Raw genomic sequence first — 26,526 nt, 5'->3', positions numbered from 1 at the left:
ACATCTTGTTCTTGGAGCAAAGGGAAACATTGGGGAATTAGAAAGGCAATCAGCTGCCTGAACAACTCCATGTGCCAGTGCTATATTGTGAAGCTTGACAGAAGGATTTACAAAAATAAAATAAAGAGGAGCCTCTGTGGTTGGAGAATAAAGAGGAATAGTCCAGTTGTAATAGATCATGGAGCTCCAGGTTATAGCTTTAAGTGGTCTTCAAGAGTTACCACCCTATTTTATAAGGATACTTATTTTCCAATATATAAATCAGCCTCAAACAGTACAGACTTTTTTAAAATAAAGAACTCTGTTCAAATAAAAAGCAGATTTAAAGATTATTTCATAATGTTCCATGCCTTTTTTTCTAGACCTTAAAACTTTTCTAACTTAAAACCCTCCTGTGAATCTGCCAGTGTATTTTGTCTTCAATATGTCTGTCTTTCAAAGTGTAATAAGATCCACAGAACAGGAACTGTCTTTATATTTGTGTCCTGTGCAGCTAGGAGCATATTTTTGGAATTTAAATAATAAAATTAATAACGTACATAAAAACTGAAAATGAGCGATATGATTTAAAATTGCTTTTAGAAACTAATTCTTAGGGCAGGAAAAAGGGAGTGTAGTCTATAGTATATTACTTTTTTAATTTTGTTTGAGGAAGAGGAGGAGTTTTTCAGATATAATTCATATCTGAACATTCAGACAGAGCATTAATGAGTTTACCGAAATCGACCTGAATGAATGGAAATAATAATCTCTCTGCTGACCATCCCCGATTCTAGTGTGAATGTATCCTTCCTAGCCTACGTTCTCTGCCGCTCTTTTCTACTTCCAATCTTTTCCATACTGTTTTGAATTCCTAACAAACATGACGTAGTAATATCTACTTTTATCATAAAGCAAACTTTCCCTCCTTAATCTGTGCGGTAGATCACGGTAGGCTGTTCTTGGCCTGTGCTCAGAGTTTCCACTGTCACCACGGATATCACAGGAGTTCTGCATGGGAAATTAGAGCAAAATATGCACCAGAGAGCCACAGAGTAGATATGATAACAGCCATAGTCCATCGCAGAAAAGACCATTTTCATCATGTCTTTTTCTTCTTTTTATGACACAATTGGGGTGTTTATTCTCCCCTTGCGATATGTATATAGTTTTTATAGCCCTAATGGGAGTGTTTATGCCCACCAAGAGAATAAAAGATTCTATTATCCAAAATTTCACTCTTTTGCTCCTAATTATCTGTAGTTCCCAGATGATTTTATCAGGAAATCCAGACATAGGCAGATACCTTCAGTACACTTCATCTAATGGGCCAGATCCACAGCAAGTGTAAACTGTCATGGCTCTATTGACTTCAATGGAGCTATGACAATTTACACCAGCTGAAGATATGGCCCAATAATTTTATATCACTGTCCTACACCAAAACCAATACCTAAGAGTTCCTTGAATCACCATAGCTAAATAGGTGTTGCATAGCTTTTCCACAAATCGTGTAAGTATGAGATATGATTTCTATTTTAAACATGTTAGTAGCAGGCTATGAAAGAGGTCTCAGATATAAATGCTCCTATCATTTGTCTATCTCAGCAAAAAGCACTGTGGAGTTTATCATAAAAAGGAAGCCAGCCATGCAAAATTGACACACACATAATCACTGAAGTTATTCATTATCAACACTTGAGCATTTCCCAATACAGAACAATAGTGCTACATTCAATATACATTACTCAGAGTTTCACTGACAATGGCAGAATGGATTGCTTATTTTCTGCTCAGAAAACAGATGGGTCTTATGCAAAAATCTTCTGTTATCAGATGATGAAGTGTTGACATAAAATACTTTTTGTGAACAATCAGGTTACTTGGTAAATTGGGTACCTTTCTTTTAATAAAAACCTTACATTTTTGGAACAGAATTATTTGCAATCTGCTGGAAGACTCATACTAGGACATACGACAAGAAACATAAAGCAGTACAGAGTTGAACACAGTCAAACTTTTTCTTTGCACACCAAAAATCAACAGTCTCAAAACAGAAAAGGCCTGGTAAAGCTTGTGGGATAACTTTAAGTGTGAATATCCTTTGCTCGGCTGTGTGAGTATAAGCAAAGAGCTGAGAAAGCCTTAAAAAAACCTTGTTAAATCCTATTTTGTTGCAAATAGTTCTATGGGTTGAAATGGTGCCTTTTAGTTTGACAGGCCCGTTACCAAATCCTGATTCAGGTCACAAATGTAAACATATTTAAAGGTCTTAACCTCCGGTGTTGCATCACCACACAGACTAACAATCTCTTATATTTCAGCTTTGCTGGCAGACTGCACAAGAATGGTCCAAAAGCAGGGGTTATTGCAGGTCATGACTGAGAGGCATTGGAAAAACTAGGGAAAAAACAAGTCTTCTCTATTCTTTTGCACCCAACCTGTTTTTTTGCTTTTCATCCATGATGCTTCAGCGAATGATATTTTGTGGTTACCACATTTTGTCTCTGTTATTATGAGTGTAGTGCTGAAACCAAAAGTTAACATATTTTCCAAATGTTTTCACTTCCTGTGGTTTTACCTAAAATAAAAGAATTTAAATGAGGCCTCGATTTTATGTTTCTATTACCAAACCACACACATAATGACAGGCAAGAAATGTGGTTATGCTGAAGAAAACCAGCTGTGATTTAGAGTGTTTGATAGCAAAGTCACACAAACATTTGGGTCAGTATTTTCCAAAGTGGCCTCTGAGTTTGGGTGTCCACCTTGAGACACTTTGGGCTAGATTTTTACAGGTGTTGAGAACTCACAGCTTCCCGTGACGACAGCTGGAGTTGTGATTGCCCAGCACCTCAAAAGATTAGGCCTACAATGTCTCAAGTTCAGCATCCAGAAATGGTGGCACACAAAAATCAAAGACATCTTTTTACAGTGCTTTTTATTCACCATGGCCACTACCACTGAGCCCAGTGCAGGGTGTGAAAAAAATTGCTCAAACCTCTGGGATGCCACATGGTATTTGTGCTCCATGCACTTAGCCATTGGTGGAACAGATGTGCGGGGTTGCCACAGTGACCTGATGAGTTGCATTATCACCTCATTTATAGGAAGGGTTACCTTCCCTGCAATAGCCAAGTGCAAAATGTCTATATGTTTGTGAGAACTCTCCTCCAACACCTCCATCTAAATACCAGGAGATACAGCTATCTTTTTCAGGAGCTCTTTTTAGATTTTGCAGTCATCCAGTATCAGAGAGGAAGCTTCCAGTACAAGAGCCTCATCAAGTGATGAGGATTATGTATTCAGTGGAGGTTGATCTTGCACTGCTGAGGTAGATTATTAGTCCAAGGCAAGTTGGGGAAGCTCCAGAAACTCTGTCTCTGGAGACAGTTTAATAACAACCATTTGTGGTCTTTTTGTACTGGGGTGTGGGGGGTGACTCCTGTCTTGGTGATTTGCTTCTATGAGGAAGCAGAAATGTTTATCAGGATTCCTGAAACATCCCTCAATGGGTCCAATATGGCCAGTGAGGAGACTGATACAGTACTGGGGGCCAGTTGTGCCTACACCGAGTTTCCAAATCCCTGGGTCTGCTCCTGACAGAGGGTCTTCTGTGAGAGCAGGAATGGATTCTGGAGGAGGCCCTGGACTCTCTGACGTAGGAGACCTAGGAACCCATTTCGGACTCTGACAAGGAGTAAGAGAACTCTGAAGGCAAGGTGGTGCAGAGGAGACTTTGGAGACCAGGACATGGATCTATGTTGAGACTGCAGTACCGGCAGCAGCACTGAAGACTCCCTGGAAACTGGTACTGTGTGGAGTCTGTACCGGAGGCCTAGATATCAACGCCAAAGAGGTCAATGAGTGCAGTACCAGCCCTGAGATTGACGGGGCTGCAACAAACCCTAATGTTAGTGCTGATGACTGTGGCACATGTGCCAGTACCAGTAGAGGATCTTCACCTTGAATCAGTGGTGATGGCAGTACTAAAAGGCACAATAGGTCCCTGGCAGCCACAAAGGCTTCTGGTGTTGTTGGCACTGAAATGGATGGCTGTCCCACTGTAAGCAGCAATGATAGATCTCCTACAGTCTCTTTTAGGTTGGACATTAGAAAAAACTTCCTTTCAGGGTAGTTAAGCACTGGACTAAATTGCCTAGGGAGGACCTGGAATCTCCATCATTGGAGATTTTTAAGAGCAGTTTAAGTCTAAATTGCAGTTATAAGCAACTTTGTTCACAGATGAACGGGGCTGTAAAGCACAGAAATGCTCCAACTACAAACCACAGACAGTAAGAAGGAACTGAAGGATGAGCAGGGTGGTTGTCTCCTTTATACTCTCTGTTGGGAACACAAGGAAGACAGGGTGCATGCAGGTACCATTAAGGAATACTCTCCAGTACTGGTGCATGAGATGCACATGCACCGGCAGTGTAATGGACATATGCAAGCACACAAAGAACAGGGGGCTTCGTTTTCTAATACAAGGTTCTTCTCAATAACCCTCTTAATCAAATTATATGTAGAGGTTACAGATAGTACATTAGCTTTTTAATGCTATTTCTTAAAAATAATTAAATTATAGAAATTCCATGTGTACGTAGGAGGACCATTAAAGGCCCGCAGCTAATTCATAGCTCACCACGAATATCATACATACACAGAAAATAGCACTGAACAACCCAGACTTGTTAGAGCTGCTCTGATTATATTTATACCATAGTACATAGATTAGGACACAAATCTTTCGGAATAAATTGAGCTGAGTAGATTTGTAAATATCAGTGAAATCTGCTTACAGTAATCCTTTTATCCAAAGAAGTGTGGGATATCAACTGCCCAGTACTTGTGGACATTTGTTGCTAAGTGACTCAAAATAAAATGAAAAGACATTTACAAATGCACACTAAATTACAGTTCAAAACTTTAAAGTATATATATTAGGGCAACATTTTCTCAACTGAGCATGCAAAAAAGTGAGTGCCTGCTATATATGCAACGTGAGTAACGGTGAGCATAAGTATCAGATTTGTGTTCAGATACCTGACATGCACATGCGGGTTTTACAAGTACCAATTTTTAGTCAAAACTGAGGTGTCTTCATTTTAAAATGTAACTGTACAATTCTTCTTTATTCATCATCATCATGCTTATACACATTTTACATATCATCATCATCATTTTTTATTCATCATTATCATATTGCCAGAGACTGAACATTCTGACATACCAACTGAAATAGGAACATTCCTGGAGTTTGTAAATACATTTATTGCTTTCCACATGTAAAAGGTCCAGAAATTCTATCAAACACACCTACAAAAAAATTAGGTGTATGAAACAATATATAGAAGTGTGTACTTTTGAGAAAGGTAAATCTCAGACAATACATACTGTACAAAAGGGAACAGAAAATAAAGTGATTCTTCTCTGAAAAGTGATTACTTAACAGATCTGCTCCCTGAGTATTGAGAGTCATATCTGCTTACTACTTTTTTCTCCCATTAGAATGGCAGAGTAAACACAGCTATAAGTGAGCTGAATTATTCCTAGAGAAGGGCCTGGCCACAGTGATCCATGTATTTTTCATCTCCAGATTGGATTAATGTAATTCACTGTCTCTGAAGTTGAATGTGAAAGCAAATTCAAAGGTTCCAGTTTGTGCAGAATGCAGCTGCCCACTTCTTCTATGGGTGATCACGTCGCTGTCCTCTACCTCCACTGTTTTCTAAACTACTTCTGCTGCAAGTCCAAGGCCTTTGCCTTGATCTTATTTAAGGATCAGGTCTCAGCTACATCAAAGATTGCATCTTCATCTAGGAACTGCAAGACAGATGTGTTCCCCGTCTGCCCACGACGAAGTCCTTGACAGCTGGAGGTAAGGCAATCTCAGCAAGGAAATCCAGTTGTGGATGACGATTAGACTAATCCAGAGTCTGACTATTTTTAGGACACACTGCAAGACCTTTGATAAAGCTTTTGTACCAGAACCAGAATGATCCTTACAACAATCATCACTTCCAAATATAAAAAAGAACAATAACCAATGAAGAGCTGAAGATACCAGGAGGTCCATTAGGGACCATGCTATGCTAACTGAGTTAACCTGGGAAATACTCAAGTATTAGAGTGATAGGGGCTAATATAAAAACCTTAAGATAGAGAAATAGCAATCATGTCATTCATGAGACGCTGCACAAATTGCACTCTGATCTGTGAAACAATGATTTGAAAGTCAGTCTGAGAATTCTCAACTACAATCACTTTATGTGAAACTTCACCTCGATTGGAGGCATTTGTGCCATGTACATCCAAGGCTCAGGTTCCAGAACTAAAGAGTTGAGTATTTTACAAGTGTTGATGTCAGTTGTTGTAGCTATCTTTGGCCTTGTCTATGTGCTGACATTCAGAAATGTTACAGCAAATCAACTAAAGGTGTGAAGTCAATGCACAAGAGTTAAAGCATGTTAAACCCCTGTGTGGATGCTCTCATTCAAAAGTAAAGTGGCACGTAGAGGCCACTTCTAAATGAGAGCATCCACATAAGGTTTAAGGCACTTTAATTTAGGAGCTTCAACTTCAAACCCTTAGTTGATTAATTTTACCTTTCATGAGTGTCCTTGTGTAGACAAGCCCTTAGAAGGGTCCTTCCATCAGATTACCCATCTGGTTTCGCATCTGAACTTACTCCTTCATCTGAGGGGAAGCTTCATCACTGCAACTGGATCCTTCAACTGGACCTGCTACCTTAGGCCCTCATCCAGAAAAACATTTAAGCACAGTTTGAATTCAGTGGGGTTACTCATGTGCTGAAAGTTGAGCGAGTAATTAAGTGCTTTGCTGAACTGGGGCCTTAGTCACATGTGCATTAGGAAGAGGATTGGAGTATGAAGAGAGGGAGGGGCATTAGGCAGTTGTGGAATGCAGCTGTCCAAATGAACTGAAGCGTCACATGTACTTTGTAATTCTTTTAGCTGCGTCCAAATGGGAAATAGTGTGGGTGAGCTCCCCGGGGATAAAATCAACACAGTTATAGAACCCATTCGATATTCATGAAGGGTGGGCCAGGAAAAAGGAGAAGGAGCGGCACCAGGGAACTTGGTGTTCCCTGCACAAAGAAAATCAGCTGAGAGAAATCAGTGTAAGGGTTTTGGGGAGAAGCAGGTCTAAACCTGCTGGAACAGGATTAGCAAAAGCAGCTGAGCACATGGCAGCAAGACTGCAGGCAAGGGGCCAACTGCAGAGGTGCACATGCCTTAATCACACAAACAGGAGTTGGCTGTAGCAATAGGATGAACAGTGAGATCTGCAGGAGAGGCTGCACACTACAGCTGTATGTCTGGGAAGCTAGCAGCTTGGAAACAACACTGAGAGGACCTTCCCCATTAGCATGCAGTAGTTGGAATTACTGAAGTGGGTGGGTAAGCAGAGAATGGGACAGAGGGAATTCTGGATAGGGAGGCTTACTTGCCCAGCTAGAGCTGGGGCTGAGGCTTTTGCAGGCCCTGATTAGAGGCTTCTTGTCTCTTTCTCTGCCAGAGTTGATGGATTTCCCCACACACACTTTTTTTCTTTTTCTTCTTGATCTTTTCATCTCATAATTCCCTGTTAGAAGCAACAGGAGCTGGAGGTGGTTCAGCAAACTCCATACTTAAAGGATGGGGGAGGGGGAAGGTAAGGAAGACAGAGAGGTGGGTAAAGTCTCATAATGGTATTTTGAGTCTAGTATGGGAAGAAGAGAGTCATATGACAAATGGAAGGGAAACACATTTCTGAGAAAAGGGCCAGAGGGAACACCAAGAACTACTAGTGCACTCAGAATTTGAAATAAAGTCTACAATTCTAAAATAAAAAATTTACCAGCAATACAATATTGAATTCTACCCACCTTTAACTTAAAATGAGGTAACACAAATGGCTACTGAAAGAGCCAGTAAATCAACTCTTTTTACACTTTTTAATTTAGACACCTAGAGCCTGATTCAGGTCCTACTGAAGTCAATGGGAGCCTTTCCACAAACTTCAATGAGAGTCAGATCAAGTGCTCACAGAACATACTTTTGTAATACATGAGATAGATGAGATAGAAGAGATCCTCCCCACTGCTCTGGTCCCTTTAAGCCACATAAAAGGGCCAGGATAGTAAGAAGGGGCCCTAAATGGATTCCCCCAAGGCAGGCATTATGCTGAGGCCAGGGCTGGGGGCCGGAAATTATGTGGTGGAGGGGCTGTATCACATAGAGCACTGAGCAGATTCTGCAGCCCACTGCCATACCTTAAACAGGCCCCAGGTTCCTCTCCAACCCTCAGAGCAGCCCAGGATCAGAAGGGCATAAAGGTGGCTTAAAATTGCTATAGCACCTCACCATGCACTGTGAGTTCTGTTCTGTATCTCTTGGAGTTGCAACACAGAAACTCACTCATAGAGATTAGGAAAAATAGAAGAAAGTAGGGCCAGTAAAATGGATACAAGAAGAGAGAAGATTCTGAGACTTTTACCTATATTTGATCATAGAAACTGGCAACATCTTGGGTCTGAATTTATTGTTACATCTTATACACATTTTACATATAGTTATGACTTTAATAAAGATTGCAGTTATATTGTTGTGACAGATAGTCTGCCCCTTCAGAAGATATGGAGAGAAAGGAAAGGGGTCCCAGCCAATAAGGAATGAGCTGGGAGAAGGGGTCAGCATAAATGCTGCCCCCTTCTTCACAGCAGGGCAGGTGCCTGTGAAAGGGCCCAGCTGAGGAGAAGCTGGCTAAAGCCCTGAAGCTGGCCTGAACCACAGCCCAGCTCCAGGGAAGAGAGCTGTGGGAAACTTCTGCATTAAAGAGGAAAAGTATAAAGGACAGTTTGGAAGATAGCCCCATTTGTGCCAGAGAAGCTGAGAGGCAGGCCTATTTATATGACCTTCTTCCTTTGGAGTTAAAAAAAACTAGACCCCTGAACGGACACTATTCAATATACAAGCCCCACTTGATTTATTAAAACTCTCACTTGGGGAGACTGAGGCAGAGATACAATGGTGGCACTGCACTGGCTGTTAGGGGATGCTCCATGGTGAGGCCACCCACTAGAATTGTATATTTATCTATTCTTTGTGTTACCTCACAGATATTTTGTATGTATGAGATGATATTTTGATTTAATTTTTATGCTCTACAAAAAAGTTCCTAAACTGCTAGTCCCCAAGATAACTTCACTGTTAGGCTTTCATTTTCTGACATAATATATAAATCATGCATACAATGTGGTGGCCTTGATCTGGAGGGGTTTGGGTCGGGTTCCTGAGCACAGCATTCACTAAACTACCAACGGGACAAGTGGCACTTGATTATGGCAAATATAATGCATCAGTTATCTAAATTCATAAGCTAAAACATACTGGGCTAGTTTCTGATCTGTTAAATCCATGTAAATCCCAAGTACGTCAATGGAGTAACTCCACTTGCATTTACACTGGTATCACAGATTAGACTTTGTCTGAATATGTTTATTACTTTGAGTTCAGATTAGCTCATGTATGACCATTGCCATTACTGACTTTGTATCAGTAGAACCAGAAGTTTCTTCTCAATGAATGGTGGATAGACAGCACGAAATCTAAGAAAAAATTTATGCTTTTAGCTTGTGTTAACTGAAAACTTGTCAGTGTGATATATGTGGAGGTCACATTAAATTAATAGATTTCTTTGATGTAACTACCAAATTATCTTTGTTCGAACGACTATTTTTTTCCTCAGAATCTTTAAAAAAAATCACTTAAAAAAGTTATTTTATTCTCACATAATAGTGCACAAGATGAAAAGAAGATCGCCTCTTTAAGAAAGCAAAAATTCAAGAGACAGAGTAGCGAGGGAGGGAGTAGGGACAAAGTAAATTTTTAATACTGTTATCTCAAACATAAAACAGCTGCTGTTTTCCCCCCTTCTGCTAGACATTACCAGAAGGTTTCAGATTCCGATATTATCATTCCAGGTCCTGCATACCTTCTGTTACATCCAACTTCTAAATTCCATTTTCAGTTCTTATTCAGACAAAACTCCCACTAAGGACTGTGTATCTATCTGACTTTCAGTTACACTATTAGGCTTCTCCATACTGTCAAACTGGTGTAAAGGCACTTTAGTGCAACTAAGAAGCAGATCCTAAGAAAGGACTACAGAGACTGACTCACTGTCTCTGTGCAAATTAGTTATGTACCTCAACTAGAACCTAAGGCTACTTGCCACATGATTAAATTCTTATCTTCACCTATTGCTTAATCCTGCAAAGTGATGAGCACTCTAGCTCTAATCCAGCAAAGTATTTATGCACATACTTAACTATATGCATACAAGTAGTCATGTTGATGTCAATTATTGTTGGTTTAAAAATAAGCAAATGATTATGTAATTTGCTGAGTCAGGGACAGAGTGCTCACCACTTTACAGAATCCAGTCCGTACCACAGACAACTTCACTACAGGCAGGAATAGCTGCAGTCAGATTTTAGCCATTTTTCTTCAAAACAGTAAAGTGTATGCAAAAAAAAGGAAAAAAATAGATTATTAGAATTGACATGTCATATTTTTACAAAGTTCATATTCAATTTTACCAAATTCAATGCAACTTTGTGATTATATCTACTACTGTATGTTGAAAAAATGTACATTGCTGGTAAAACACTGAACAATATTATGTAAAATATTCACCAGAAATTCAATTAAGTGGAATATTTTTCCTTTAAAACTCAAACTGCAATGTGTGACAATAATAACTGTCTCTGTAAGAAGAAACTATTTCACAGTAACAATTATGGTATGCAGTGTATATATGCATGATGATTTCACTGTATTCAGAGTCTGAAATGATCGTGTATTAATGAAAAACACTGAAGTGTAGTTTACCAATGTTTTATTAAAATGACTAAGTTGGAGTATGTATATTACTCTGCTGTCACATCTTCCATCTTCAGATCATCTGCACAAAAGAAGAAATCATACATGAATTGCCTGAAGTCCAATAATATTCACAAGTAAAACTAAAAAAAGTAGTAACTGATTGTGATACACAATCTTCCTGAACACTAATAAGCCCAAAGAAAGCTGGGAATAAGAGCAGTCACTCATGCACATCTACTGACTGGACTCTCAAAATTGAGAAATATCAACTTTTGATGTACATGCCTGCACCTGTGGATACGTTTGGCTTCTGTTTATCCCAACAGGCATCACATGTGCATCCAAGGGTATTTGACCGTCTGCCTTTACCAGTTCTTGAGGGGTAGTAGAGACTTCACTTACCTCTCAATGATAACTGTAATCACTGTTCTCCTAAGGTAAGTGCTTTTTTAGCTCTGAAAGTAATTTTGCATCATAGACCTCCATGTTATGATGGATTTGAAATTAAAACGGAATCTGTTTTGGAAATAAACAACTAGCTTTATATTTCTGAATTATTTGAAAGTGTAACATTATCCACTACTTAACTTAAACCACCACAGATTGTTCAAGCTCATGAGCTAGATAGAGGTCTGAAATTTCAAAGAAGAAAAGAGAAGGTTAGGCTGTAGACTTCCAATGACAGCTTTTTCCAGGTGAAAAGCAATCTCAAGAAACAGGCATCCAGAAGATAATCAGTATAAAGAGTTTGAACAAGATAGCTGGTCACAGATGTATTTTAATAATTTGTATTAGAAGATTTATGGTACAAAAAGCTCACATTATTTAATGATGCACACTCTCTCTGCAAAAGATTAATAATATAAAGAGAAATAAGTCTGGTATTATGTGACTGTAATCAAAGTTAGGTATTTTCTTTTTAATGCAGTTATGAAGGTACCTGTGTATTTATTTAGAAAGTCAGTGTTTTTGATCACATGGTCCTAGCAAACACTCCACCTCCCAGGACCACCATTTCCCTGAAACCATTGACTTTAATGGAGTTACTGTCAGCTGACCAGGATAAGGCGGTCTAGCCTAGTGGTGGGAGCAGGCATCAGGAACCAAGGACTAAGATCAGAGCCAGTCAGAGCCAAGGGTCAAACCGGAGCTCAGGAACTGGAGCAAGAAGGGTAGCAAGCAAGAAGAGATTCAAGGCAGGGACAGGACAGAGGAAAGGCTGGGTGCAAGGCAGGAGCAGCAGGAACAAAGTAACACAGACACAATTGTGGGCATGAGCACTGAGAAGCCAATAAGCTGCTGCTGGCTTAAGAGCCAGCCTGCTGCCCCAAGAGCCAGCCTGCTGTCCCCTGCAGCTAATCAGGTGGCGTGACCAATCAGGCAGCCTGCTACAGATCAGATGTCTGAATGAGGCTGCCTGGAGACTAGCTCTGCTGCAGGCCCTGATTCCTGACAGTTACTCAGAATTTACACAGTCACATGAGAAAGCAGAATTTGGCCCATTTAGTTAATCTTGAACTTTCCGGCAGACCTGAAGACAACATTCTTCTTTTCATCAATTCTAGCAGCAGGGGGTCTATGCATAAAGAAGTCAAATCCTGCCAGTTCCAGTTACTTGCCTGTTTTCTTGCCTTACCTGACACTCTATGCACTCACTGAAAAAGTACAATAATAAATTCTTGATTTTGTGCCATAAATGGCAATAGATGCTGGAGAATTAAGATCTGATCATTACCCACAAGTCTGTTAATTGGTTTCTTTTTAATAGTACTAAATGTGTAAATCTTGCTAGGATTCTTCACTCTTCTTACAATGAAATTTTGTTTTTTAAGGAACTAAGTGATGTGGGAAGTTACAGTATCTCTTGATGTTAAACATCTTCATTAACTTTTTTGATCATGAGAGACAGTGAGGTGAAACAAGGTTCAATATTTCTGTCTGAAAGCTAAGTAAATGAATGACACGTCAAATTCCTGCAGGGAATTTGCTACCAAATTTTAATAAAATGTCTCTGTGTGTCTATATTGCCTTCTAAATTGAAAGGGATTAATAAAACAACCTTATAACAAAAGGCCAAACTCTACTCTTGGTTGATCAAGTGTAACTCCAAGCTTCCTGCCTGCATCTAGGGGTCAGAATTTTATCAGAAACATTTCTCTATGAGATGACATTCTGTTTTACTGTTTTTTCCCAGATATTGAAGGACTCAAGCATTTATGATACAGTTTAAGATTTTCTCTGCATTGTACAGACCAAAACATGCTCCATGTCTTAACTCTTGGGGGATATAAATGTACATTGATGTAACTGATTATTCCTCAGCACAGAGTACACCAGACCCTCGCTAGAACGCGCGTCTATATAACACGAATTCGGATATAACGCGGTCGCAGCCATGGATCCCAAATTTAAGTACTGTACAGTACAATTTTTTTGAGCATAGATGTGATAGATCGACCGCTGAGCACTCTTCTGTCGACTCTAGTACTCCACCAGAATGAGGAGCGCAGGCACAGTTGACGGGAAAGCATCAGCTATTCATGCTTGATCAAGGTGTTATCGCCATTTTTAAGCAGCACTATCAACGGAACTTGGTACGACAAATGATAGAAAGCGAGTTGTCTGTCACCGATTTTCTGAAGAAGTTGACTATAGAAGACTTCTTTTACATTGGCGGCAATTCCCGGAATTTATTATGCGCTGAAATGATAAACCGCTGTTGGATGGTGGGACTGAAAGAGTCATTTGGCCACCTGCTCCTGGAAGAAAATGAAGAAAGCAGGAATTCGACTTTGAGGGATTTATAGAGGAGGAAGTTGGAAGAACAGACATGGAGTGGATGCAGGAGCTGTGCCAGCAACTGTCCGGGCTCGGAGTAACTGTTCTGCCGCAAAATATCGAGTCCTGGATAAGAGGCGACGATGAAGCAGAAGAATTTTGTCCTGTTGCTGAAAGTCTAACGGATGACCAAATTCTTCAGGCAGTACGACCAAACAACATTCCAGAAGCTGAAGAATTGGCCTTCGCCATGGAAGAAGAAGAGGAAGATGAAGTAGACGTCGTTCCAATGTCAACTGCGACCATAGCCGGCTTAGAGACTGCTTTGAGATGGTTTGAGACGCAAGACGTTGAGCCTATAAAAATTATGCAGCTACGTAGTCTTTTGCAGTTTGCTAAGCAGAAGCGGCACAGCAGCAAGAAGCAAAAGCAACTCACCGACTTTTTTAAGAAAAACTAGATTAGTTTATTGTAATGTCTACTTTAAATCTCTAATAAAGCAACACTTTTTTTCTCATTTATTGTTTCCTTCAAGTAGGAGTTTATTTTCTAAGGTTTTCTATACTTTATGGATGTGACATTTACTGTATACAGTAATTTCATTTTTACGCGGTCCCCGCTATAAGGCGGTACTTGGCATGGATCCCAAATCCCGTGTTCTAGCGAGGGTCTGGTGTACTTCTAAAATATCACAGTAAGCACTAAAATATCACAGTAAGATATTGTAAAAGTCCTGGATCGCTGCAGGCTGTATTTCTGCCTGCTTCAAGGGAGCTGATACTGTAAGATATAGCATGTAAGATTCACTTGCCTGACAAAACAAGAAGGTCCACTGAAAGTATTAAGGAACAGGTCAAAAGCAGACAATAATCCCTATATATTTAAATAGAGATGAAAAAATATGAACAACTTCTGAGTTTTTCATTCTGTTTGAGAGGTATTGTACAATATCTGCTTCAGTAAGTGAATCTACAGGAATATATGTCAATGCTGTAGTGTACATCCATTCTCTGAAGGACTGTATTTTCATAAATAATTTAAAGAAAAAAGATGTGATTCAAAAGCTCAAAAAGACAATCTTTAAGAACTTGGATAAGCTTTTCCCTTCCCAAATAAGGAAAGATACAACAGACTTTCTTGCATCCTGAGCTCAGAAAGTCTCAGTGAACATCCCAAAATAGATCTTATAAGAGAGATCTTATCTCTGACAAAGCAATACAGCCTTCAGTAGAAACACTTGAGACGTACAAATAATGATTTTTTAAAGAAATGTAAATACTGAAGGCCAATGCACAGACCTTCTCCCAGAAGGTCTACAGGCCAATGCCCATGTTCTCCTGGCCTTGTAGGAAAAAATAGAAACACTACTAACTTTCTAAATTGTCTGAGTCTAAAACGCGGTCAAGGGTTTTTAAATAAGTATCTTCCACAAAGACCCTATCTTTTAGAAAAGCATAATTACCACGCACTAATCTTCCACGATACTAGGAATTATAGTCATACTACATTTAGCAATATAGTACATGGCTAACTACATTAGGATTTTTTCACTGAAATTTATATATACACAGTGTGCTTTAGTAAAAAATATTAATGAGTCACAATAAATCTATTTCTTCTATCTTAGAGGTCAATGGATAACTCATGCATAATGGACCAAATCTTGGATTTAAATAGCTTTCTTGGATGGAGTTCAATCCAGCTGCAAGCTCCAGCTTGAATTGTGTCACCTACTCAGATTCTCAGGAGTCAAATGTCCCAAAGAATAGTCCATGATTCTAAACCCCAGGCCTGAGTATTCGCTCTATTACACCAGCTTTACACTGGCATAACTCCATTCACTTAGACAGTCACACTGACGTAACACCAGAATAATAGAGTGAAGCATCAAGCTCCCACATACAAACTTCCACATATGATGTTTCAGAGGTGTTTTGAGATGATATCAGAGAAGACAATGATAGCATTGAGAGAGAGGCTAGCTTCCTCCCCAGCTGAGCAAGAACTGGGGAAACTGCATGATGGCCTGCAGAGGCTCTGAAATAAAGCTATCAGCCATTCCCATAGTAGTTTGAGGTGTGTAAACATGCCTGAACTGTCTACAACCATGGCCATTAAGGTCTTACCCCTACCTTCCCTGGGATTTGGGGCTATGTGGCTAACCAGTGAAGTGGTCTGGTAGAATTTTTCACTATGTTTCCTATTTCCAAAAAAGTAAAACATACAATTATCCTTAGTGTGGTTCTTATATTAGACGTAGTTTAAATATGTATACATAACATGATGCAACTATGGGGATGTCTCTTTTAAAAATAATTAAAAAAAAACACCCTGGAGCTTGGAATAAAGGATTAAGAAATCTGTTTAAATAAATATGGGTTGAAACTTTGAAAAGAAATGTATTTGCCAGAGATTGGACTCCACTGGAGTCTCCAAGGATCTAATTCCTACATTAGTCAACATAATTTATCACATCTAGCTACTGGAGTAATACTGGGCTCATCTATAATATAATATTGAATAATTTCACAACCTTGATAAAGGTTATGAACTTCCAGTCATGGCCATGAACAAATGTTATAGCTACACATGATTTGTCGTTGCAGGAATCACTTTAGTCCTTTGGATAAATAATGCAATCTTCTCTTTAGTGTTATATCCCATATAATCAGTAATAAACTGACAAAAAAAATTAAAATACCTCACATTTATTTTTGAATTTTAAGTTCTACATGTATTTCAATGTCCGAATGGCACATCTGACATACCCTCAACTGGCCTCAATTTATGGGGAACTGGAAAATGGCTCAGTTATGAAAACTGACATTACAAATGTCTGAATTCTTTTTTTATACTTCCTTTCATTCTGCCCTACAGATCATCAGCTTTTCATGAGCCAAATCCACTTGTTCCAATTACCTGACCAGAACCTAATGTGATGAGTCAAAGACTCATGTGACAGCAGGTAAATGTGAAGAGGCTTTTCATTATGAAAAACTGAACCACAAAAGTTTGGGCAGAAAAATCTCTGCTACTTACCTACTTTCTTTCAAAGTATTTGATAAACAAAACAGGTTGGTAAATAACTATGTGCATTTAAACTTTACATATTTTAAAGTGTATACAGCTGAACATTATTCAACAATTAATGAAACAAAGGATAAATACACCAGACAATGTTGTGCTGACATAGTGAACTATCATGACACAGAGACCCTTATATTATTATTAAAGCTACGTTTTAATCGTGGATATTTTTAGTAAAAGTCATGGACAGGTCACGGGCAGTAAACAAAAATTCACGGCCCGTGACCTGTCCATGACTTTTACTATATACCCTTGACTAAAAGTTGGGGGCGGGGGGGCACCGTGGAAAGGTGGCCCTGGGAGCACCACGGGTGCTGGGGAGGATGGCCTGGGGGGCACCGTGGGTACTGGGGAGGGGGGCGCTCCAGGGGCGCCACAGGCTGGGGGGGGTGGTTGGTGGGGCTGGGCGGGCTCCCTACCCGGCTCCTGGGAAGCGATGACCCCAGCTCCCAGTTCCACGTGCTGCCTCTGCTCCACCCCAAGCCCCAGTTCTACAGCTCCCATTGGCTGGGAACCATGGCCAATGAGAACTGCGGGGGTGGTGCCTGCGGGCAGAGGCAGCACATGGAGCTAGGAGCTGAGGGAAGGGAGTTGCTGTCCCCCTTCCGGAGAGCTCCCCCCAAGGTAAGCACTGTCTTGCACCCCAAGCCCCAGCCCTGAGCCCCCCTGACACCCAAACTCCTGCTGCTGGGGGGCGGGAAAGCCCGAGTGTGCCCCAGCAGCGGCTGGTGTGCCTGGCCCAGGGGCTGCCCGAGCTGCTCAGGCGGTCCCTGGGCCAGATGCATGGGACACTGCAGAAGTCACAGAAAGCCACGGAATCCATGACTTCCATGACCTCTGTGACAAACACGGAGCCTTAATTATTATGTAATAAATCTAACAAAGTAATTCTATAGACTTCAATGCTTTAGCATGTGATGTTCTACATGGGAAAATTACTTACCAAGTGTTTGTTTTGTTATGATCTACTCTCTTCCCTACTCTGCAAGAAAAATACCTCAAATTATGCCAGTATGGCTCCACTGTCCTATCAGGAAACAGGAACTAAGTGAAATTGCCAGTCTCACAGCCCTATATAAGATGACGGTTCATCTGCAAATTTTGTCACTTCACTTTTTACCCCTTTTTCCAGATCATTTGTGTCTATGTTGAACAGCACTGGTCTCAGTACAAATCTCTGGGGGAAACCACTATTTACTCCTTCCATTCTGAAAAATGACCATTTATTCGTACCCTTTGTTTCCTATCTTTTAACCAGTTACCAATCCATGACAGGACCTTCCCTCTTCAGAACCTTTGGTGTTGGACCTTGTCAAAGGCTTTCTGAAAGTCCAAGTACACTATATCCACTGGATCATCCTTCTCCACATGTTTGTTGACCCCCTCAAAGAATTTGAATAGATTGGTGTGGAATGATGTCTCTTTACAAAAGCTGTGTTGACTCTTACCCAACAAGTCGTGTTCATCTATGTGTCTGAAAATTCTGTTCGTATGACTCTGTAAAGAAGGCTATTTGCTTCCTGGCTCGTCATCTCTGTTTTGTTCTTCTCTAATATCTTCTCTCTGTCATCCTTACACCTGTCATTATCGTAAGTCTTTTGAGAAGGAAAGGGGAGAAAGATCTTGCAGATCTCGTTTCCCCATGCTTCCAGGATGAGGTAGTAAGATAAGACTGGGGTGTGGTAAGCAGGGTCTTACCTCTGCAGGCTCAGTTACTGACAATCTTTCTTACCTCCTCATTCCTGATAGGTGGAGTGATAACAGTATAATGTGAGGCACCATTTTTACAGAGGGGAAGCAGAATAATGTGCAATCAAAGCAACCATTATAATCAGAGCTCAAAAATGCTACTGTAATAAGGAGGTGTGACAGAGCTCTGCTACGTTATACCTGAATCCAAATTTGGAAGTGATTAGGTATATCATGACAATAATTATTAAATGATGAGATCTAATTTAGTAAATTAAAGAGGATTTTGTTAAATTACAATAAAATCAAAAGATCTCAATTTATCACAGTCAGTAACATTAACAGTGTTTTACCAATCTGATGCGATTTTTAGCTAGCAATGATGTATAGATATGTGCCTCGCTGATTTATTAGAACACAATTCTTTTTTTAAAAAAAGAGGGGTGACTTGCACAGCTATTACGCTAAAAATCTGAATTTGGATTTTTATTAAAATATCATAATACAAATGTGTTGCATCAGTAAAGAAATTAGAAATGTGGACATACCTAAAATTTTATAGTAATACATAGTCTCTATTTAACTGTGCACTGGGTGATATGTACAAGTCTGTCTTTAATGAATGTAAACAACTAAAATTAATATGTAGAATACCAATATGTATATTTAGTATACTTTTATACTATGTGCATGCTGTCAGCATACAGGGTTGAAGTGCTGTAAGCAATTCTGATTAATTTTTCTTATATTTAGATCATGATATCATTTTATTTTATTTTTTAAGTATGGAGTTTGTCATATCAGAGAAACAACTCAACAGATATATGCTGGGACTTGTGTGAATTAACATGGAAACTACTATGAGAATATATGTTCTCCAGAAACAGAAAGGAAGTTCAAGATGAAGAAAAGAAACAACAGGTTTTACTATTATAAAAAATATTCCATGTGTATCTAGCATTATTTTCCAGTTGACAGTATTAATCACAATCAATACTATCAATATAATAAGATGCCAGGATTGTCACTCTGAAGCGATAGAAACAGCTACAAGCATGATTGAGGGCTCTTTTTGTTCAGAATATCACCAGGTTGAATCCTCACTGGGTTTTGCAATCTGTTACCATCCAATTTTTAAGTTCTCAGCCATTTTGACTTTATGAATGATACCCATGTGACAACATGGGCTTTCAGCTACTAGTATTTCATAAAACTATTAATTTTGGGGGCAATTACATCAGGGCAAGAATTTTGAAAAACAGCTTGTGTGTGTTATTTTTGGCATGGTTTTATGCTTTATAAAAGTACTTTGTTGCCCCACCACTGTAATTGTATTGCATTAGTGAATATCTTTGGTGAGAAACTGCTTCTTTTGTTCATCTTAATCAAAAGCCTATTCTAAATGGTTATTAAGAGCCTCACCTCCTCTGGTCTGCAATGGTATGCTGGGAATGTCAGCCTCTGTGGATAGTTCATTGTTCATGCTGATGCAATAAAATAGTTCATTCAAGAAAGAGGGTTTTTTCAATCTTTTTGCGCTGAGTGCTCTTGACATAAAGTAACCTTCAGTATTACTCTTATTCTCCATCTCCTGTGAACTTTCTAGGTCATCAGGTTCTTCTATTTGGGCCACAGAATCCTTTGATAAATGACTAATGGCCAATGCTTTACTGAGATAGTAGCCACAGGTTTCATTCTCTGCACTTTCACATATACTTTTATCTTCGATACCAGCCCCCTCCTGAGCTGGTAACATCCCCACGCTACGGGCTTCATCTAACAGTTTGGAAAGAGTAGACCTGGAGAGCAGGGTGGAGTCTTGAGTTGTGTAACAAAAGGGACTTATTCCATCAGAAAGAGATTCCTGTAATTCTGGCATGGTAACATTGCTTGTTGTTCTTGGAAACTGCATACATTCTTCCAGAAGAGTCACAAGCTGCCCTTCAGAGAGACAAGGTACTTCTTCAGGCTGGAAAAAACAAGCAAAAATTTCTTCCTGTCAAAATATAACTATTAATAAAACCATCACAGAAGAGTTTGGCAGACACAAAAGAATGAATATTGATGCTATTATTTTAGGGGTTTCCTGAGTTTAAATATACTTATATGTAATTATACTACTTATTAAACTGTTCCAAAGGGTGTGAGATAGATTAGACACTGAAACTTATTAAGGAGGCCTGCTGTATACCAGGCACTTAATGGAGAGGCCTTTCATTTCACCTACAATTTCACACAAGACTTCATATTATTAAAGATAAAAGCGAAGTCGTTTAGTTACTAAGTTAAACAGTTTAGTTACTTTTTAAAAATATAATATTTCCTTGTTGATTTCAGGGCTCTATTCTCTTTCAAATATCAAGAGAAACAGAATACATAGCTGAAATTTAATTTTTAATTTGGATGATATATTTGGAGCTCTTACACCGATGTATCCCTTTTTCAGTCAATTTCTTATACTAACAATGAGGGGGCAGCTATGTTAGACAGGGCTTATGATGCAAAATTTCAGTCATCACAACCTTTAATGCTCCTTTGGGTATGTCTACACTATGAAATTAGGCCGAATTTATAGAAGTCGGTTTTGTAGAAAGCGGTTTTATACAGTTCATTGTGTGTGTCCCCACACAAGTGCTCTAAGTGCATGTAGTCGGCGGAGTGTGTCCACAGTACCGAGGCAACCGTCGACTTCCGGAGCGTTGCACTGTGGGTGGCTATCCCACAGTTCCCGCAGTCTCCGCCGCCCATTTGAATTTTGGGTAGAAATCCCAGTGCCTGATGGGGCTAAAACATTGTCGCAGGTGGTTCTGGGTACATATCATCAGGCCCCCGTTCCCTCCCTCCCTCCATGAAAGCAAGGGAAGACAATCGTTTTGCGCCTTTTTTCTTGAGTTACCTGTGCAGACGCCATACCACGGCAAGCATGGAGCCCACTCAGCTAACCATCACCGTATGTCTCCTGGGTGCTGGCAGACATGGTACTGCATTGCTTCACAGCAGCAGTTAATTGCCTTTTGGAAGCAGACAGTGCAGTATGACTGGTAGCCGTCATCGACATAGTCCTGGGTGCTCTTTTAATCGGGCGCCTGGGCAAACATGGGAGTGACTCAGCCAGGTCATTTCCCTTTTAAGTTTCATCTCATGGCGATTCAGTCCTACCGGCAGTGCACTGTCTTTTAACCTCCAGCCAGCAGAAGATGATGGCTAGTTGTCATATTGCACCATCTTCTGCCGAGCACCCAGGAGATGATGACGGCTAGCAGTCGTACTGCACAGTCTGCTGCCAGCAAGATGTATAAAGATAGATGAAGTGGCTCAAAACAAGAAATAGACCAGATTTGTTTTGTATTCATTTTCTCCTCCCTCCCTCCTTCCCTCTGTGAAATCAACGGCCTGCTAAACCCAGTTTTGAGTTCTATCCTTGAGGTTTTGAGTTCTATCCTTGAGGGGGCCATTCAGTTTATCGCAAAGCCACCCCCTTTATTGATTTTTATTCCCCATAAGCCAACCCTGTAAGCCATGTCGTCAGTCGCCCCTCCCTCCATCAGGGCAACGGCAGACAATCGTTCCGCGCCTTTTTTCTGTGCAGACGCCATACCACGGCAAGCATGGAGCCCGCTCAGATCACTTTGGCAATTAGGAGCACATTAAACACCACGCGCATTATCCAGCAGTATATGCAGCACCGGAACCTGGCAAAGCGATACCGGGCGAGTAGGCGACGTCAGCGCGGTAACATGAGTGATGAGGACATGGACACAGACTTCTCTCAAAGCAGGGGCCCTGGCAATGTGGGCATCATGGTGCTAATGGGGCAGGTTCATGCGGTGGAACGCCAATTCTGGGCTCGGGAAACAAGCACAGACTGGTGGGACCACATAGTGTTGCAGGTCTGGAACGATTCCCAGTGGTTGCGAAACTTTCGCATGCGTAAGGGCACTTTCATGGAACTTTGTGACTTGCTTTCCCCTGCCCTGAGGCGCAAGAATACCAAGATGAGAGCAGCCCTCACGGTTGAGAAGCGAGTGGCAATAGCCCTGTGGAAGCTTGCAATGCCAGACAGCTACCAGTCAGTGGGGAATCAATTTGGAGTGGGCAAATCTACTGTGGGGGCTGCTGTGATGCAAGTAGCCAACGCAATCAAAGATCTGCTGATATCAAGGGTAGTGACCCTGGGAAATGTGCAGGTCATAGTGGATGGCTTTGCTGCAATGGGATTCCCTAATTGTGGTGGGGCCATAGACGGAACCCATATCCCTATCTTGGCACCGGAGCACCAAGCCGGGGAGTACATAAACCACAAGGGGTACTTTTCAATAGTGCTGCAAGCACTGGTGGATCACAAGGGACGTTTCACCAACATCAACGTGGGATGGCCGGGAAAGTTACATGACCCTCGCATCTTCAGGAATTCTGGTCTGTTTCAAAAGCTGCAAGAAGGGACTTTATTCCCAGACCAGAAAATAACTGTTGGGGATGTTGAAATGCCTATATGTATCCTTGGGGACCCAGCCTACCCCTTAATGCCATGGCTCATGAAGCCATACACAGGCAACCTGGACAGTAGTCAGGAGCTGTTCAACTACAGGCTGAGCAAGTGCAGAATGGTGGTAGCATGTGCATTTGGACATTTAAAAGCGCGCTGGCGCAGTTTACTGACTCGGTTAGACCTCAGCGAAACCAATATTCCCACTATTATTACTGCTTGCTGTGCACTCCATAATATCTGTGAGAGTAAGGGGGAGACGTTTATGGCAGGGTGGGAGGTTGAGGCAAATCACCTGGCTTTTGGTTTCGCACAGCCAGACACCAGGGCAGTTAGAAGAGCACAGGAGGGCGCGGTGCGCATCAGAGAAGCTTTGAAAACCAGTTTCATGACTGGACAGGCTACGGTGTGAAAGTTCTGTTTGTTTCTCCATGATGAAACCCACCGCCCCTTGGTTCACTCTACTTCCCTGTAAGCTAACCATCCTTCCCTCCTCCCTTCGATCACCACTTGGAGAGGCAATAAAGTCATTGTTGCTTCACATTCATGCATTCTTTATTCATTCATCACACAAATAGGGGGATAACTACCAAGGTAGCCCAGGAGGGGTGGTGGAGGAGAGAAGCACCAGGAGGGGTGGTGGAGGAGGGAAGGACAAGGCCACACAGCACTTTAAAAGTTTAAAACTTATTGAATGCCAGCCTTCTGTTGCTTGGGCAATCCTCTGGGGTGGAGTGGCCGGGTGGCCGAAGGCCCCCTCACCGCGTTCTTGGGCGTCTGGGTGAGGAGGCTATGGAACTTGGAGGAAGTCAGGCAGTTATACAGGGGCTGCAGCAACGGTCTGTGCTCCTGCTGCCTTTCCTGAAGCTCCACCAGACACCTGAGCATGTCAGTTTGCTCCCCCATTAGCCTCAGCATTGCATCCTGTCTCCTCTCATTGTGCTCCTCCCTCCTCTCATCGTGTTCATTTAATGCTTTCCTGGACTCTGCTGTTGTTTGCCTCCACACATTCTACTGAGCTCTTTCAGTGCGGGAGGACTGCATGAGGTCTGAGAACATATCACGAGTGCGTTTTTTTCGCCTTCTAATCTGCACTGGCCTCTGGGATGGAGATGATACAGGAGCACAGAAACGTTTGCAGCTGCAGGAGGAAAAAAAGGGAGAGTAGTATTTAAAAAGATACATTTTAGAGAACGAAGGAAAGACTATTTCACACTGACATAGCACATGTGCTTTGGGTACAAGGTCGCATTTTGCCTCTTATATTGGCTGCCTGCCGGTTTGGTGTGAGACATCACATACGCTTGGCTGGGCAACAGAATTCGGCTTGCAGACAGCTATGGTAAGGCAAAGGGTTTCAGCTTCTTCAACCTTCATAACATGTGGGAATGGTTTCAAACAGCAGCGCCCTTCTTTCCCATACCAAGCAAGACCTGTTGGGTTGGCCATTTAAAAGGAGGGGCTGCGGTTTTAGGGTGAATGTGCAGCACAACCCAACCCCCCCCCCCCACACCCAATTCTCTGGGATGATCACTTCACCCCGCAGCTAGTATCAGGGAAGATCCCTGTCAGCCAAACGTGAACAGCTCAGTATGAACGGGCCTCCCCACACCGCGTGGCTAACAGCAGGGATGATTTCTTTTCAGCCAAAGGCAAATAGCCCAGCAGGAATGGGCACCTCTGAATGTCCCCTTGGTGTGGTAAAGTGTCCTACCATGGAGGACGGAATAAGGCTGCCCTCCCCACAAACCTTCTGCAAAGGCTTTTAGAGTACCTCCAGGAGAGCTTCATGGAGATGTCCCTGGAGGATTTCCACTCCATCCCCAGACACGTTAACAGACTATTCCAGTAGCTATACTGGCCACAAGTGCATCCCAAGTATTCAGGGCAAATCAACCATTAAACACGCTTGCTTTTAAACCCTGTATTATATTTACAAAGGTACACTCACCAGAGGTGCCTTCTCCGACTTCATGGTCTGGGAGCCCGCCTTGGGACGGTTGGGAGGGTATTGGCTCCAGGGTGATGAACAGTTCCTGGCTGCCGGGGAGAAGGGATTCTCTGCTTGCCTGCTGTGTGCTATCCTCAACCTCCTCCTCTTCCTCCACAAAATCCTCATCCCTGTTGCGTGAGACTCCCCCCTTTCAGGTGTCCACAGACAGTGGTGGGGTAGTGGTAGGGGCCCCCCTTAGAACTGCATGCAGTTCATCATAGAAGCGACATGTATGGGGCTCTGACCCGGAGCGAGCATTTGCCTCCTTTGTTTTTTGATAGGCTTGCCTGGATTCCTTAATTTTCATGCGGCACTGCTGTGTGTCCCTGTTGTAGCCTCTGTCCATCATCCCCTTGGAGATTTTGGCACATATATATTGGCATTTCGTCTTTTGGAGTGGAGTTCTGCCTGCACGGATTCTTCTCCCCATACAGTGATCAGATCCAGTATGTCCCGTTCGGACCATGCTGGAGCTCTTTTGTGATTCTGGGACTGCATGGTCACCTGTGCTGATCAGCTCGCCACGCTGGCCAAACAGGAAATGAAATTCAAAAGTTCCCGGGGATTTTCCTGTCTACGTAGCCAGTGCATCTGAGTTGAGAGTGCTGTCCAGAGCGGTCACAATGGAGAACACTCTGGGATAGCTTCCAGAGGCCAATACTGTCAAATTGTGTCCACACTACCCCAAATTCGACACAGCGAGGTCAATTTTAGCACTAAACCCCTCGCCAGGGAGGAGTACAGAAATAGATTTTAAGAGCCCTTTAAGTCGACAAAACAGGTTTGGTCGTGTGGACGGGTGCAGGGTTAAATCGACCTAATGCTGCTAAATTCGACCTAAACTCTTAGTGTAGACCAGGACTTAGTGTCCATTCAAGCACTAGCCTTGGAAATTCTATTTAGAAGTCTGAATAACTGGGGGAAATGACGGGAATATATACTTACATTAAATGTATTGTATATATGAAACCACATAAGCACTTTAATACCTGGGATTATATAGAAAGTTGATACTATATAATATTTGTATATGTCAAACAAAATCATTCTTTTATGATTAACTGTACACATTTAGGAGGTTCAATACTTGGAATCAACAGTAAATTCTTAGGAGGACACTAAATTCCAGTTCTCCTAAGTTTTCATTGTCTTCACTGTAATGTACTTATAAAACCTCATTAAATAGACAAAACATTTACAGAGATACTATTTTAATAACATATAAATACATCATATTCATATTGTTCAGAATATAGAAACCACATACTGGACAAGGCAAAATGATCTATGAAGTCTGGTTCCTATAATAATTGGAAAAGCTCCAATTGTTCTTGCAAATTTTTAATAGGGAACTGAATCCCATTCAATTAATTGCTAGGCTTTTTACTGCTAATGGTCCAAGAAACTAATTCCTAGCCTGGAGTCTAGGATGCCTGTTAATGACCTTTCGAGCAGGAATCTATTTATGTGTGCAGCTAGTTCTCCTGACCCCAGTTGCCTCTCTCTACCTGAGGGTCTTTTGTGTTTAGCTGAATTCCTCAGTGGCATGGGTCTATAGGATAAATCTTACTGCATGTGGTAGGAATGCACACTTGTACTTATTTTGTGTATAGACCTGCTCT

General features: G+C 41.3%; 1 protein-coding gene across 4 annotated transcripts in view; it reads right to left on the bottom strand.

Moving 5' to 3' along the window:
- Nucleotides 1-5,439: 5,439 nt before the first annotated feature.
- Nucleotides 5,440-26,526, bottom strand: part of FSIP1 (fibrous sheath interacting protein 1) — a 185,998-nt gene continuing 164,911 nt past the window's right edge. For all 4 annotated transcript variants that reach the window (XM_043550037.1, XM_043550036.1, XM_027831481.3 and 1 more), the window contains 2 exons: nucleotides 19,848-20,394; nucleotides 5,440-10,950 (listed from right to left, as the gene is read on the bottom strand). In XM_043550037.1, the coding sequence (XP_043405972.1) occupies nucleotides 10,916-10,950; nucleotides 19,848-20,394 (582 nt within the window). In that variant the 3' untranslated portion in view covers nucleotides 5,440-10,915. The remainder of the gene's footprint in view (nucleotides 10,951-19,847; nucleotides 20,395-26,526) is intronic.

This window comes from Chelonia mydas, chromosome 6 (genome assembly GCF_015237465.2).
Source record: "Chelonia mydas isolate rCheMyd1 chromosome 6, rCheMyd1.pri.v2, whole genome shotgun sequence".
NCBI classification, from domain to species: Eukaryota; Metazoa; Chordata; order Testudines; family Cheloniidae; genus Chelonia; species Chelonia mydas.
The sequence above is the reverse complement of the archived record's forward strand: the minus strand, read 5'-3'. Positions and strand labels throughout refer to the sequence as shown.